A 17,871-nucleotide genomic window follows, 5' to 3' on the forward strand; every position below is an offset into this window, starting at 1 on the left:
GTTACTGAAAGAGGCACTAAAAAAAAAAAGGCAGGTGATAGAATAACTGGGAAAAGGAACTATATCTGCCAACCTTACAAAATAATAATCCATAGTTAACTAATTGGAATTAAAAATTTAAAAATCCATAAAATGAAATAGTCCATCTTCATCCTATTTTTCTGGTAAGTGTTACACAAATGGGAAGTAAGGATTCCTCCCTTGTAGGCAGCTCTAGGGATGGCCCAGACCAATTAAGTTATAGGTAGATAAGAATATCCTTCTCAACCTTACCTCTTTATGCACCTTCCAACTGTCTACCGTCACATTGAAGAGAGCTTTGAGGGCCTCAATGGCACAGTCTGTCTCCTGAGGTGAGAGAGGAGGTCCATTATGGTCTATGGCCGATTCATATTCATCGGTCCACTTGATGCTAAAGGCACTTTCCAAGATCTGGGTTAGCAGCGGTAGTCCCTGGAGCTCATAGCGCAATTGTGACCTGATGTCGGTGTGCAAAAGTGACAGGAGGAAGAGCAAGCGCAAGTCAAAGCACTTAATGTCATTGATAAACTTTCGGTCCTTGCACTTTCTCAGGAGGTTACAGAGCTTTGCAGCAAGGTTAAGTTCCAGGCTGAGCTGCTGTGCCATCTGACTGTTGAACACTATGTTACACAGACATTTTAATGACTCCACAATAACTGGGAACTCTGACACCTTCTCCAAAGAATCATCCGACTCATTTAGCTTGGCTAATCGCAGCAGTATCTGCATATTTTCCTTGGTTGTTACAGGAACTAAAACCTTTTTGTCTCTGGAGAGAATGCGGAGAACTTCCAGACAGGACACTTGACATGTTGTTGGGATGTCCTTTACAAGGACTTTAAATATGCCTTCACAGAGTTTCTGAAAAACAAGAACAAGTATTCAAAAATCATTACTTGGCTTAAATGATTTAAAACAGAATACTTCTCTACCAATGTATGTAACAGCAATCAGATTCTGGCTAGAAAAGATTTTTTTTTTTTTAAGTCACACAATGTTAGAACTGAAAGAGACCTTATATTTGCTGCACTTCTTTCACTTACAGATAAGGAAATTAAAGGCCAGAGAGGCTGTACTGGGCCAGAGTGAATCAGTCAGGTCTTACGTAGCTTTGTTCTCAACAGGTTTTTAATATCAGAACACACAGATTATCAGGATAAAGGCAATTAGTCTGAATCATAGCTGATGGCCCAAAGTGTACATATCCGTCTTGCATTTTTTGAAATTTAATTATTCCTATTATTCCTAAATTTAAGAACCACTGATCATTCTTTCAAAATTCAACGTCCAGCTTTCTTGTCCATAAACTGCAGGTCTGGGTCTCTCAAGTTCGCACCGTACATGTGAAGCAAGCAGGTATAAACTACTCTATTGCTGACCATTTTTGTACCTGTTACATTTTATAAAAAACAGCAACAACTAGGACTAACATCAGATTTTACAAAGTTTGTATTTACCTATCATCAGACTTTAATTCTTATAAAGAGGCTATCTTTGGGTCAAGCATGATGATCTTGATAAGAATCCCAGGCTGTGTGTACCTTCTCAGTACCTCCTAGTTGTACAGCTATGAAGTGGCAACTTTAAATGTATAGTTGACCCTTAAATAGGGGTTTGAACGGCATGGGTTCTCTTACACATGGATTTTTTTATAAATACAGTATAGTACTGTATATGTATTTTGTCTTCCTTATGTTTTTAATAACACTTTTCTCTAGCTTACTTTATTGTAAAAAAAAGGATACAATAATATATAACAAATAAAATATATGTTAACTAAATTATTGGTAAGGCTTCTGGTCAACATTTGGCTATCAGTAGTTAAGTTTCTGGAGAGTCAAAAATTGCATGCAGATTCTTTGACTGTGCTGGGGACTAGCACCCTAACCTCTACATTGTTTAAGGGCTGGCTATACTATGTTCTGGAGGTGGGAAGGAAATTAACTTGACAAGCTGAGAAAAATTTATAATAATGTCAACTCTATCCCGGCCATCTCTGATATCTAGAAGGGACTTTCATTCAATGTCTTATTATCATCGTTAAGGCATTTAAAAAATAATGAACACAAGTTGGGGGGGTGGGGTAAGTATAATGTCCCCATTACAGAAATATAAAAATTTTACAGAATAAAATTACAGAAATATAAAAATTCTTCTCCAACGTCTGATCTTTCAGATCCAAGACAAAAAACAAAAACAAAAACAAAACCACCTTCTATATACTACTTCCTATGCAGTATATTTCTGGAGGCGGAGTCAGATAACCCTTGTTCCCATATAACTTTACTCGGGAGAGAAATCATCTACACTGCTGCTTAAGTTAAGAAACATGTAATAAATAAGGTATTATAAAATATTATATATGTGAATTTGGAGTTCTACATATTGAATTAAAAAGACACCTTTACCTCCTGCCTTTTTAAACCAAAGAGAAGAGCAACAATAAAATACCCCCCAAATCTACAGACGATATGGGTCCTTTCTTGTTCCACCTTCAGACTCAAGAAAGAAAAAGAGCAAAGCATGAATACAAATAGTAATAGACAAGGCTATAAATCAACTGGATTGAAATTCTCGGACATAAGAAGGCTATGTGATAGAGATTAGAGAGCCTACAAAATTTATAGTTAAAAACTTCCTCATCTATAGGCTTCCTGAAGTTCAACGGGCAACCAAAGACAAGAGCTCTAGTTTTAAAGCACAATTTTCAATCATAGTTGTTCTTAAACACGCCATTTCTTTTCACAGATCTGCCTCACATAATGATCACTGGGTAGATTTTTGCTATAATTTCAACATACTTTGAAAATTAAACCACTTTTTGGATAATGATTCTTCTCTTTTTTTTTATTACAACCCACCAAAAAAATCAAGACCCGAAATACAACAAAAGTGATGCTTAATAGACATACTTAACTGCTATACTCAACATAATCATTTTTTGGTCAGAGAACATTTAAAGAGCAAATTAATAAATCACATACATTTGGATGAACCAGAAAAATTTTGTTTTGCATACATACGTACACCAGGCAAGAAAACTGAAGAAGGAGCATCCTTTACACTTTTCCAACTGCTGAGTGCATGCTCTACTTGTTTCAAAGGTACTCTTGTATTTCACCTTTATTTTTGCTCTAACGGTATTTTTCTGTGCTGTAACTATTTTTTTCAATTGATTTTACTCTTCCTAAAACATACTTTCCTCTCTTTTGAAACACTTTCCACAGCTCCCTGGTGCCCACAGAATGCAGGTGAAATGAGCCCACAGCTCCCTTTTCCACTGCTCTCTGTCACGCACGGCTCCCCTTCTTTTTCAAGTGCTTCAAACGGATTTCCAGGCCTCTGGCTATATGTCCTAGCCTCTCCCCTACAGCTCCTTCCCTGGCAGGCCCTGCTACCATGTCCACCCATCAGGAGCCCACTCTTTTTCTCAGGGTTAGTTTGAAGACTGAGGGGTCTACATGCTTCCCCAGTCGCTCCCTCTTTTGCTGTTTGTGCTTCCAACTAAAACTAAGTTTTTGCTTTTGTGTAGAGTAAATTGTTGGAGCATCTCACTCCTTTTCCAGGCTCCTTAATAGAGGCTATGTTTAATCTGTATCCCTGTAGCTGGCTCAGGTGCGCTAGAACTATTTTTAAGTGCAAGATAACCACAAATTCCCATCCTTAAAACCTAACCCCTGACTCTCCAGCATCTTCTAAAGAATGATTCCTTTGTATCCCTCCTCCACCAGGCACCACTTACTATCAAGTCTTCTCTTCCTCTTTTTGCAAGCACAACAAACTGTCATTACATTATATGTTGTTTTTATTTACTTTCAAAATATTTATACAGACTTGTTTTCATTGTTCAACTGACACGTGTGTGTGTGTGTGTGTGTGTATTTTAAAGATTTTATTTGAGAGAGGGAGACAGAAACAGCGACAGAGAGCATGAGTGGGGAGGAGAGGGAGAAGCAGGTTCCCTCATGTGGGATTCAATCCGAGGACCCTGGGATCATGACCTGAGCCGAAGGCAGATGCTAATCGACCTTTAATCTGAAAATTATTTTGGTACCTTAGGTTATCAGGGAACCCAATTTTTTCCATTAAAATTAATGGAAATATTTTCTGGTTTAATAACTTTCACTTAGAGGTCTGTTTCTCTGTAATGAACTAAAGTCATAAGGCAAGTTACAAAGTATAACTACTAAGAATCAAAGAGTCTGAGGAAAAGCCCTTTTAAAATGCTCACTAACTCAGCAAGCCATGACTACTTCTATAAAGTCAGACTGCAAATCCAACAGCATAAATTCAAGAGTAAGATCCCAAATGGTTCCCCAATGTTAATACTAGTACTGCCAAAAAAGGTTAGTTTGCTCCTGAACTGAAACCTGGGAGTCTACTACAGCAGTGGTTCTCAAACTTCACCATGCATCATAATCCGCTAAAGGGACTGTTAAAACACATTGTTGCACTTCACCCCCAGAATTTCTGATTCAGTAGGTCTTGAGTGAGGCTCTGGAATTGGGACATTTAACAAGTTCCTAAATTCTGCTGATGATTCAGGAGCCACACTCTGAGAACCACTGAACTATGGTTAACAATGGACTGCTATAACTTGGATATTAGAGGGTCGGGGTTAACTGACAGCAATGAACCAGGTAAGTACAGAAAAGTAGGCAGAGTTGAAAGCCATTAGCACGAATACCTTAACTTCTCCTTGACTGTCCTGAAGATGAACAAGGGTGGCAGGGATAGGAATGGGGTGTCACTATCTGGTCACATTAGTTTTCTTATCTTAAATATTAAAAACTACTCCAGGGATGAAGTATATTACTTGTTTAAGGTCAGTGGTCCTGGGCTTGAAACTTGTTTAATTTACCATGGACTCTAGAACCAGAGCAGTTTGCGATTAAGGGCATAAGTTCTGGATTTAAATGTCTTGTATTCAAACCTTGGGTCTTCTACCATCTTTTAACGGTGAGACTGTGGCAAACTTGGCCTCCCTGGGCCTCATTTACTCTAAGAGTTAAATGACATCCACATGTCTAGCACTTAGAATAGTGCCTGGCATGTGGCGAGTGTTCAGTACAGGTTTTACATCTTAGTATATCTCAGTGAATCTCAAAGTTCACAGTTTAGCATTTAAGATTTTCCAACCTGCTTTTTCAGGTTTCTCTTTCATACTATGCCCCCTTAAACCCTCCTCTCTAGCTATATTCCCTTCCAAATTATCTCACACTGAGCTCTTTTTTTCTTTCTTATTGCCTCCCATCTCCCTGCATCCATTCCTCTTCTTCTTCAGCTATTCAACTTTTAACCATTCTCCAAAGCTAATTCACTTTTGATATAAATTTTTTTCTAACCACTTCAGCCCCCAACATTCTTCCTCTCCAAGGAATATCCAAACCACAATTTGCAGCAGTCATTTGGTGCTCAATATATTCTTCCTGTTACTAAAAGCTCTCTAATAGAAAAACATTCATAATTACACTAGCTAGTATATTTTATGTGCAGTAGACAGAAGGATTTATTCTTAGTCAATCTACTGATTAGCAGTAACCAATGCATATTGTTTTGACACAGCTACAATCATCTTGTGTACACCATTCTGTTCTTTTTAATTTTTAATTTAATTACCAGCATTTTTCCACATTGCCAGAATACTTATAAAAATAATTCAGGGCGCCTGGGTGGCTCAGTCCATTAAGCATCTACCTTTTGTTAAGGTCACGATCCCAGGGTCCTGGGACCAAACCCCATGTCAGGTTCCCTGCTCAGTGGGGAATCTGCTTCTCCCTCTTCCTCTGTGCTCTCTCTCTCTCTTTCTTTCTCTCTCAAATAAATAAAATCTTAAAAAGAAAGTTTAAATCGATGCATTATTAAATGACTTCTGTTCTCAGTAAGCCTCTAGAATGATATACAGCAGGATCCAGAAAGAAGAGTGGACTTATTAGCATCAGAAGGGGTGGTTTCATAATTTTAATAATTATGGTGATATTGTTTGCTTAATGTGGTGTACAGTTTACAAAAGAACTTCTCATATATATCCTTCAATCTAAGAAATGCTCACTAAATACTTACCAAATTATTGCCTAAGGATACTTAACTAAGAAGTAGGCCAGGCCTTAATCTAGATCATCTGATTCCAGTGTGATTTCCATTCCAAGTCAATGATTGTACCATTAGCTGCCATTTATTAACTGTATCTTGAGCATGACACCCTGTTAGGCCTCTTTCTTCATCTATACCATGCATTAAGACAGTTTAAGGCAGTGTTTGCTTTGGCAGCAAATATAAAAAAAACTGGAAGACTCTCTAAAGCAACCTTCTTCCAGTTCCAAAGTAATAAGCTTTTCACTATGAATCTGTAAAACTAAGATCAGCTTTGGCTTTAGCCATGAGACAAGCAGAACATGCTATAAAGCATATATGAACATTCAAATGATCTTTTGTGATTTACACAGTTTTAAAAGGTGATTTCTAAAAATACTTCAAAAAACTTAAAGTCAAGTTCTATACATAAAAAAGTCTTTGCTCAAAATATAGGCATCATAATTTACTATACTCTGGCAACCCAAAAGGTAGATGCTACTCAGAAGTGTCTACTTCACTTATTTGTGGTGCATAACAAATAACATGGAGGACATGAGGAGATGGAGAGGAGAAGGGAGTTGAGGGAAATTGGAAGGGGAGGTGAACCATGAGAGACTATGGACTCTGAAAAACAATCTGAGGGTTTTGAAGGGGCGGGGGGTTGAGGTTGGGGGAGCAAGCTGGTAGGTATTAAGGAGGGCACGTATTGCATGGAGCACTGGGTGTGGTGCAAAAACAATGAATACTGTTACACTGAAAAGAAATTTAAAAAATAAAATAAAATAAAAGATGGGGCGCCTGGGTGGCTCAGCGGGTTAAGCCTCTGCCTTCAGCTCAGGTCATGGTCCCAGGGTCCTGGGATAGAGCCCCGCATCAGGCTCTCTGCTCAGCAGGGATCTCGTGATCTCTGTCTCTCAAATAAATAAATAAAATCTTTAAAATAAAATAAAAGATGAAAAATGCAAAAAAAAAAAGTGGGAATAGAAAAAAAAAAAGTATCTACAGATTGGTGCCAGTTCACAAACTATTTGTTCCCGGACTGTTGAGATAGCTACACAAATTGAGACAGGTATAAAAAACTGAGTTTGCATTTAGAAATATTTATAGTAATCCAACTTTGCTGTGACTGAAGGATATGATTATTTCTTTTAATGTTTCACTTTTATTGTATTTTGTGAAAGCACTAGTCTACCACAAATTAGGGGAAAACTGCAAAACAAACAAAAAAACTCTTGGCCCTTCAACACAAATAATTTAAGAAGCACTGTCCAGAGAATGCATTTATTTTTAATTTTTTTAATTTTTAATTTTTTAATATGTTATGTTAGTCACCATACAGTACATCATTAGTTTTTGATGAGAGAATGCATTTTATATTATTTAAGTTTTCTTCAACTGTATAACCAAAGTAGTAAAACAAACTCCGATCCCAGAGTAATGAGGGAATAATATATCTCAAATATGCTTATCTAAGATTTAGTTTAATTGCTGGGCATTGTGTTGAAAACTGACAGTTGTCCACCAAAATCCATTCTTTCCTTCTTACTTAGTAAGAGAACTGTGGCAATGCCCATGACTGCCTGGCTATACCACATTCCTCAGCTGTTCTTCATGGCCACATGCCTGAGCTCTTGCCTATAGAATGTATGTGGGCGTGTGGCATGACATTTTCGGGTTTGGGTCCCTACGACAGTGGGCATACCTTCTCCATTTTCTTGTCCCATTCTGTAACCTGGAAGTGGCAGCCCACTTCAGGCACGATAATGCTCAGATGGTGAAACGTAACTTTACAACTTAGAAGGAAATAGGGCAACTGAATAAATTTATGCAGCAGAGTCACTCACCCATCTAACTAGAACTAATCAATCGCCTCAGAACTATTACTTGAAAAGGTAATAAAACCAACATTCCCTAAATCACATCTATCTTGGGGCCCCTTTGTTGCAACAACTTAGATTTAAACTTAAAATGCCCTCTGAAATATGTTTCATGAATAACTCATATAGAACCCCTTGTTCCATCATTCCATAAGTAACAGAAGCTATATTTCACCTCAATGACCCAGTTGTGCCATGGCTAGTTTGTATCTTCATTTGTTTATCTATTTATTAATTCATCAAGAAGACACCAAGTGTCTATTTAATAAATCCAAGGCAATGTCCTTAGTACTGGGTAGACAATGGCAAACTTCTAAGGAATTTAAAATTGAACAGGGGAGAATTACAAAGAAATATAAGCCATGGATTAGTGTGACAATAGGTCTGACAGGTCTATGCTAGAATTTCTCAGCCTCAGCAATACTGACATTTTGGACTGGGTAATTCTCTGAGGATATGTATCTTTAAAATATTTAATAGCATCCTTGGCCCCTACCCACTGGATGCCAGTAACACCCTCTCACTACCACTGCTCAGTCACAGCAATCAAAAATGTTTCCAGAAACTGCCAAATGTCTCCTGGGGAACAAAATCACCCCCTACTGAGAATCACTGATTTAAGTGTAAAAAACTATGACGGTACAAATCTAAATTCTATGGGAGGAAGTAGACCAGTTCAGGGAAAGACTTCCTAAGGAAGTGGCATCTAAGGTGAGATCTGAAATGTACATGTTTGATTTCCATTCAATCATTTAACAAACACTTGAATGCCTACTATATTACTGTTATGTGATAGCTGTATACTGGTGAACAAAACAAACATAATTCTGTTATGTGTTATGCGGATGGCAGTTTAATGAGGAAGATAAATAAAAAATTTAAATGTTAAAAGAGAAATAACAGGATGGTAAGATAGAAAATAATAGGAGAAAGGATCAACTTTAGAGTGATATTTAAGCCACCTAATGGTGAGATGGCGCTAAATGTGCAAAGAGTACTGCAGGCAGAGCCTGGTGTGTTTAAGGTCATGAAAACCAGAATGGATGATGTTAGTGGCCAAGTGCTGGGAGATGTAACTAGAAAGCAACTGGCACCAGATCACGTGGAGTTTTATAGGCTATGATAAAGGAGATTAGACTTTAAATGCTATGAAAGTCACTAGAGGAGTATTAGCGAAGGAGAAATACAACCCAATTAAAGATTTTTTTAAAAATCGCCCTGGTACGGAAAATGGAGGGGAACAAATGCAGCTTCAACTAGAATGGAAACAGTAGAGAGGGAGAGAGGCGGATGGATTTGATGTATATTTTTGAGACAGAACTTGCCATTTGTGGGAGAAAGCAAAGTTTCTGGCTTGAGTGGTATAGCACCATTTACTGAGAAGGGGATGACTGGAGGAAGAACGGGTTTTGGAGAAAATTATGTATAGATACATTAAGTTTGCAATGCTTGCAGAGATGCCAAGTAGAAAGTTGAACATATGTGGCTAAAACCTTAAGCAGCCATCAGGGCTATGTCTTCTCTATGAGGAAAGGTTGTTTGGAGCTATAGGAATAGATGGCCTGGAGTAAAATATATAGAAAATAGAGGGACTAAGGTAAGAGTCCTGAAAAATGCCCATACTTACAGGCTGGGAGGAGAACCTGATAAAAGAGATTAAGAGTTGCAGCTAGAAGCAAGAGGAAATTTAGGAGTGTGGCAAGTAGTTTAAGGATTTGGCAACGCCAGATCACCAATGACCTTGATAAAAGCAGTTTGTGCACAGTATTTGGGAGATGAGAAAATGCAGAGAGAAGTACATATCTTTCAATACATGTGACTATAAGGAAACAGATAAATAGGATGGTAATAAGAGAGACTATAAGATCAAAAGAGATTCTTTTTTTCTTTTTTCCTTCCTTCCATCCTTCTTTTTTTTTTTTTTTTTTCAAAGAGAAGATATACTAGTCCATGTCTGTATGCTGAAGAGAATGAAGAGTTGGAATTAATCCAGAGGGAAATGGGGAACTTATTGCAGGGTATTAAGCAGGGGGAATACATTAGATGAGTGCTTTGGAATTATCATTCTGATAGTAATATGGAGAATGCACAAGAAAGGGAATAGAACCAAAAATGGTTAATAAGGTGAAAAATGAGGGTAGTGTGAACTAGGGCAGAGAAATAGAAAGCTAAGAGATTTTTAAGGGGTGTCTGGCTGGCTCAGTTGGTACAGCACGTGACTCTTGATCTTCAGGTCCTGAGTTTAAGCCAGACATTAGGCGTAGAGCTTACTTTAAAAAAAAATGAAATCAAAGAGATTTAAGGAAGTAGAACTGACTGAATGATTGGCGGAATGACTGGATATCAAGGGTGGAAAAGAGACAAGGAGCCTCTCAGATTTCTAATCTGGACAACTTGGTTGATGGAGGTATCAGTCATTCAGGAGATAGGGGAACCATTTCCTAAAGTTGGCAGCAAAAAGAAAATGATAATGCTTGGTAGACATTTCTCCATAATTGTTCCACAGTGGATACCTCAAATAAAATACAGGTAAACTCATTAACTAGGAGGGGGTCAGATCACAAGTCCCCCATAGGTCCACCTTTCCAAAACTCATACTCAATTACTTACTGTCACAATATCCTTGACCTGGGCTAAGAAACCTACTCTCTACTACCTATGTGAACGTATGTGCCTTCTCTCATGTTATTTCCTGCACTTAGAATGTCTTCTTAAACCCTGACCCTCGGCTTATATCTTCAAGGCAAATGTCATCTTTGTAATCTTTAGAAAGTAACCTCTTCTACACCTACCACTTTTATAGCACTTAACACACTTCTGACTCTGAATTATATTTATGGAGATTTCTTACCTCTTTCATCACTTTTGGTGGGGGGCAAGATTTGTCCGATACTATTTCTTTTTGTTCCACAGGTACAAAGATGCTGTCAAATATGCTGAATATATACCCACATATATATACACACATACATACTAAGTGCTACATCTTCAAAGCACTATGTGTTAAATATAGGGTATTAGGTCCAGATAGGTCATTAAAGCTCTGGGCTTAATTCCTAGGTGCCACTTATTTATTTGTATGATTTAGAATAAATTGGTCAACTATTTAAATTTCCTTATCTGTAAAACAGGTATGATAGTACCTCCTTCATAGGGTCGTTGGGGGAATTAAATGAGACAGTGTGGATGTGCTGCCCTTGAATAAAATAAATACTCAATAAATATTATTTAACATTATAACTAAAATGCATATGTCATATATAGTATTACTATAATTTAGTGAGAGGCTACATGCTATAATAAAAAAATATGACTTTTAGGGGCTCCTAGGTGGCTCAGGTGGTTGAGTACGACTCTTGATTTCCGCTCAGGTCATGACCTCAGGGTTGTGAGATCCAGCCCAACGATGGGCTCCATCCTGAGTGTGGAGCCTGCTTAAGATTCTCTCTCTCTTCCCCTCTGCCCCTCCCCACCCCCTACCAGTTCATACAAGCACTTTCTTTAAAAAAAAAAAAAAAAAAAAAGAATATGACTTAAGACTTCCAGAGTCAGGCTTCACTTTGCCATTGTTTTTACCTGTAAGATCTGGGCAAGTTACTTGGTTTTTTTGAGCTTCATTTTCATTACGTGTAAAATGGGGATAATATATATTACAGTGTTGTTTTAGTAAACGAGATGACGGTACACAGTAAGACCTAAAATTGTATGCTTCCAGGAACAAGACCTCTAATTAATAATCTCAGCCAACAGCAATATTTTGAAGAAGGCTTATTTTTCTGATTGAAATAATAAGCCTATATGTATATTTGACATGTAATTTTCTCTCTAACGTCAGTACTTATCAAAGAGATTTAATGAGCTGAGATTTTAAAAAATCTTCACTATTAGTTGGGAAATACAGGTAAAGATTTATAGATTAATTTAGAATAAAAGTGGGCCAATGATTGAATAACTAAATCAAAATGAAACAACAGTGAACAGAGAAAGTGAACATTGCCAAAAACATGGACTAACATCTGTCTTATTTATAAGAAATAGGAAAATATAATAACTTTCCAGTTCAGGGTACACACACGAGAGTTCAACTTGGCAGTAACCCCATGATAACTCAGGCCAGAAAACAGCTGAAGAGCCAAACAAAATGAGTATAATTGACAGATTAGAATATTAAGAGTTAGAAGGGGCTATAGGGACTATTTAATATTAGCAAACATTAGCAGTGCAAAAGGTTCTATAAAAAAGTGGATATTGGGGAGAGTAAGTCTGAGAAACTTATAAAGCTTAATAAAGTATTAAAGATTCTCAGATGTAGTATGGGAAAGAAACCTTTTTAATTTTTAAAAACTGATGCTTCCTTTGGCCACAGAATTCTTTTTAAAAATAATACCTAATAATGTACTCAGGATTAGGGAATATTTCTTTTATTTTACAGATAGGAAAGCTCCAACGGAGGCTACATTGTTTGCTTAATGTAGCACAGAAAGCTACAATGGGAAGGGGGACTCAGATTCTTACCTCTCAGTCCTCGTCTCTATTTATTCAACTGGTATCAGATGATGTATAAGAAAATAAAGCAAAAGTGGGTGTTCTAACATTCAAAGCAATTCTGGGTTAAGCTAGGCCTGTGAAAGGAATTATTGAGGACTGATTTTTTTCCTCCTCCAATAAACAAACTTCAGTCCTTAAACATGGTTCTATTTATTATCACATTTTTATTATTAATGTTTCTGCTCTTCTATTTTCATGGAATAGTGAATACCTATTCTTAGAGTCTACTACTTTCTGTTTAGTAAGAATGGACTCCCGCCCACCCACTTTTTGTCCATTATGTCCACAACATTAACCACATGCTTGATTTATGCTCTCGCTCCAACCAGTGCTCCTATAGTGATGGGATAGGACACTGCTCTTAAAATAGACTATGCATATTCATCTGGGAGATGTGGCACAGTGCCAAGGATACTTAAAGTCACAGGACAATCTTAGTACATCCTCTTTAACCACTGGTTTACTAAAAGATTTAGTGGGGGCAGGGTGGGGAAGAATTTCTACATGAAAATAAGTACATTAAAACTCACAATACAAAAAGTCACAGGAATTTTTAAGATTAGAAAATGAGATATGAAAGGAACATTGTAGCTAAGGCAGGATCCATTGGTTGACACCTCCCTGGCCTCTCAAGGTTGTGCCTACTCTCTCCTCTGATGGATGTCACTGGATATATATTCCACAGGGATCTAATTTTAGTTCTTAACTGGAGTTGAAGGTCAGCCACCTAAATCTGATAGTTCTAAACTTTTGCCCTCTGTGTACAGCACACGTGAGTGTGTGAGTGTATGTGTGCGCATGTAAGACAGATGGGGGGTATTAAATTCTAAAACAAGCTTACTATAATTAACAATTGGAACAGTGTTGTCAGTTCTACAAGACAGACCTATTAAAAATTTGTATTTTACAAAAATATTAAACAATCACCGACTCACTGCCAGAAATTCCAACTGTGCTTTTAATAAAGGTTAGAGAAAGGATTCTGAAGGTCAAATTTGGAATTTCTTTATAAAAAGCTAAAGATGAAATTTTCTAAGTGAATATTCATGCAGCTGGGTCCATTTGATATTGAGCTTAATATTTTATCTGTGCACTCTTGTGTGTTTCTTTTCCTGCTTGTAGTATGGGAGGTGATGGTAATTCTCACTTTTTATGTAATGGATACTGTCCTTGTGAGTAAGGTCTTATCTCACTGCCTAAATTTCACCTCTACTTTTCCTTATGCACATGCACACTTTTCAGTAAGACAGTCCTTCCGGTTATGTTCTATACCATGGTAATTCTGCCAAAAAGACTGAAAAGAGTACAGAGGAACAACAATTACATAAGTTTGGCTCAAGCTTTTTTGCTAATTAGCAATCCCGAGAAAGACATGTTGCACCATCAAGAGTTCATTAAGGGATAGGAAAGACTGCTTAGGTGTAAATGGAAACACAACATCACTCAGCTACCCATCCTTCCTTGACTGAGGGCAGAAATGGGCATGTCAAACTTTTTATTTCTCTTCAAATACAGTAACAGCCAACTCTGCTTCTCTTAGTACTTAAGAGTCTTTTTATTTTTCAGAAAGCCCTTTTCTCCACTACCTATATAAAACATATTTTAGTGCTTTAATATACTGGCAAATACAAAATATCATCGTTTGTTGCTTATTATAATTTACCAAATAAGGGTCATTATCTCATTTAATCTTCAGTGAATTCTTAGCACAAGCTGTAGTTTGATTATGCAATGTACTAACAGGGCTGGAAGATGGACATTGCCACAATGTATACCTCATAGCTTAGTGGCTAATAGAGATCATGGTCCCATGGATCTCTACAGCTGCTTTGCTTTTTTGCCTTTTTTAGTTTCTCAAAGTCTTTTCCTGTATAGTCTCTTTGGGATTTCCTTGCTTTGTGTCCAGTGCCATCTATCCCACAACACTGAACTATTCACTCTGTACTAATTACTCTATCTCTGAATCCTTGGTTCTCAGCTGTAATAGCCCAGGTATGTATAGAAGATAGTCAGGGGCACTCTGATGGTAAGCTGATGTTATGGACTGAATGTCTGTGTCCCCATTTAATCTGTATGTTGAAGCCCTAACCACCAATGTGTTGGTATTTAGAGATGGGGCTTTCAGGAAAGTAATTAGGGTTAGGTGAGGTCACTGGGGGAGGGGCCCTGGTCGAATGGTATTAGTGTCTTTATAAGAAGAAACACTAGAGAGCTAGCTCACTCACAGTCTCCCCCCACCCCTCTCTGCACAAAAAGGTTATATGAGCACAAAGTGAGATGGCAGCCATCTACAAGCCAAGAGAAAAGGCCTCAGGATGAAACCTACTGCTGGCATCCTGATCTTGGACTTCCTATAGCTTCCAAAACTGTGAGAAATAAAATTCTGTTGTTTAACCAAGCCACCCAGTCTATGGTATTCTGCTAATGGCAACCAGAGCAGACTAAGATAGCTGAGAAGAGGGACAACAGAGAAGTTAAGGTGTCCCAATGTGACAGGTATGAGATTTTAGAGATCCTTTAAGGTACATGAAGACACTAGTGACGTAGCAGAAAAAGCGGAAAACAGAGTATTGTTTTTCTCTCTATTCCCTAGTGCTATTATTTTCTGAACCTGGATCTGGAGCAATTTTCTTAATCTATCTAAAGCTAAATTTCCTCATTTATAAGACAGAAATGTATCTGTATCACAGAGTTAGTCATTAGTTAATATAGATAGCATCTAAGAGAACATACAGTAAGATGTAATTCACCTTATATGTCACTTATTGGGAAACAGCACAGTTGAAGTGAAGAAAGCACCTGGCTTCAGGCACTAGCTTTGCCCTTGTGGCTATGTGATCTTGGGCAAATTTCTTGAAATCACTTTTGCCTCATTTCTTCATCTCTAAAAATAGGAATAACATCTAGGGCTTTTAAATATTAAATGAGATTATATATTTAAAAATCTTTAGCTTGAGGTAGAGTAGAGGCTAATACATCTTACATCATAAAGATGGTCAGGTGAACAAACAGTTCAAGAAACATTAACAGGCATACTCTACACAGGCACAATATGGCTAGGAAATTGTTATCTGTATTTGTCTTAATGGCAAAGCCACCTGAAAAAGGAAAATGCTGATGTTATAAACATAACATTGCAATTATGTATTAATTTTATAGATTCTGTGGTGTTCACTTGGAATCTATAGTGTCCATTACTGAGCACTTGTGTACTCAGCCCCCACATAGGCACACAACTCAAAATGTTCCCAACTTAAAATTCAAGTACATGCAAATTATTCAAGAGAAGTAAATTCTAAGTGACAAGAAGTCTATTTTGGGTTGGGGAGCTAAAAAGCGCATAACTTAAGTTGTTTATATATTGGGAAGACTGAACATGTGTAAAATGAATAAATAAGGAATGTAAATGTGTTTCAATGTATAGCAATTTAAGCTGTGTATTAAAAGACTGAAGAAATAAACTATACAGAATTCAGCCAGAAAAAGCTTCTTGATAAATATGAGTGTTAGGCAATACGTGGGGAAAACATGATACAGACAGTAGGAAGACATATCAAACAGTGGACAAAGGTAGAGGCAGAGAGGGATACGTGTAAAGTAGGGGGATCAACCAAAGCAGATTTAGAGTTCATATAACTAAAAGCTTTCTAACAATTAAAGCTATCTGACAGCAGCGGCTGCTGTGGGTTTCCTGCTACTGAAAGTATTGTGTGATGACCCTTGGTGCAAGATACCTTACTTAGAAGGAATCACACAGTACTGGAAGATATTCTGGGTCCCTTACTACACTGTGAGTTCCCTGAGGAGGAGCACTGAAGGCAGAAAAGGAGACAGAGGACCTGGGTTAAGTCTTAGCTCTTCCATTAACTGCGACCCTCGGCAAATCAACTTCTCAATTTTTCATCTATAAATGGGGAAGCTGGGAACACTGGAGATGTCTGTTCAGTCAGTAAACTCTTTCAGGTCCCTAAGAATTTTTAATTAGTCAAAGGCAGACATGCATGTTCTCCCTTTCCTTAGTACACAATCAAACTTTGTAAGGAAGAAAAGAGCTAACTGCTAAGAAAAAGAAACAGTACATTTTTGGAAAACAGAAACAAAAACAAAAAAAACAAAAACTGCAGGATGCCTAACTCCTTCTGATCAAGTACTACACGGCTTAAGGGGAGAGCTGACACTACATACTAGCCTATCCAGTCCCACTGCAAAGCATGCTCTTCTGTTTCCTGTCAGTGCAGATAATCAGCTCAGTGTCAAAGCTTTGCTTATGCTCTGCATCAAGTTTCAAATTTTAGAAGCCTAAAATCAGAAAATGAATAGAATCAATTCCTAAGCTATACAGCAGGTCAAATGAATTATTAATGAGTGGCAGTATGGTGTAGCACACGGGCTGTGGACCCAGACTGCCTGGGCTTGGATCATGGCCTCCCACATCACTAGTTTAGGCAAATAATTTCCTGTTTATTTGTTTCCTCATCTGCAAAGCAAAAATATCATACACTGCTTAGAATGATGATGGACAGGGACACCTGGTGGCTTAGTGGGTTAGAGCCTCTGCCTTCGGCTCAGGTCATGGTCCCGTGGTTCTGGGATCAAGCCCCACATCGGGCTCTCTGCTCAGTGGGGAGCCTGCTTCTTCCTCTCTCTCTCTGTCTGTCTCTATGCCTACTTGTGATCTCTGTCTGTCAAAAAAATAAATAAAATCTTAAAAAAAAAAAGAATGATGATGGACAGGTAGTGTGTGTTACCTACTAGTATTTAATAACAAGCTTTATTGAGATATACTTCATATATCATAAAGTTCACCCTGTTAATAAAAGTGTACGATGCACTGGTTTTCCGTATATTCACACATGTACGACCATCATCATCATTGTCTCATTTTAGAACATTCTTGTTACCAAAAAAAAAAAAAAATCCACTAGTCAGAAGTTAACTCCCCATTCCCCTCTCTCTCTAGCCCCTATGCAACAACTCATCAATATTGTTTCTACGGATCTGCCTATTTTAGACATTTCATATAAATGGAACCATACATTATGTAACCTTTGTTTCTGGCTTCTTTCACTTGGCATGTTTTCATAGTTTATCCATGTTGTAGCCCTTATCAATAACTTTATTTTTTTTGGCTGAATAATATTTCATTGTATGGTTAACACGTTTTGTTTATCCATTCACAAACTGATATATTTGGGTTGTTTCTACCTTTTGGTTGTTATGAATAATACTGCTGTAAACATTCACATGTAAGTTTTTGCATGGACATATATCGTTTCTTTTGTGTAGATACCTAGGAGTACAATTGGTGAGTTTAACCTTTTGAGAAACTGCCAGACTGTTTTCTAAAATG

The 17,871-nt window shown here is 37.5% G+C and overlaps 1 protein-coding gene across 3 annotated transcripts in view; it reads right to left on the bottom strand.

The window, feature by feature from the left end:
- The window catches only part of RIC8B (RIC8 guanine nucleotide exchange factor B), a 97,683-nt gene that overhangs the window by 60,729 nt on the left and 19,083 nt on the right, over positions 1–17,871 (bottom strand). For all 3 annotated transcript variants that reach the window (XM_080810747.1, XM_080810749.1, XM_080810748.1), the window contains exon 3: positions 274–882. In XM_080810747.1, coding sequence (XP_080666873.1) covers positions 274–882 — 609 coding nt within the window. The remainder of the gene's footprint in view (positions 1–273; positions 883–17,871) is intronic.

The sequence above is a fragment of the Martes martes genome (assembly GCF_963455335.1).
Source record: "Martes martes genome assembly, chromosome: 8".
In the NCBI taxonomy this organism is placed as follows: Eukaryota; Metazoa; Chordata; class Mammalia; order Carnivora; family Mustelidae; genus Martes; species Martes martes.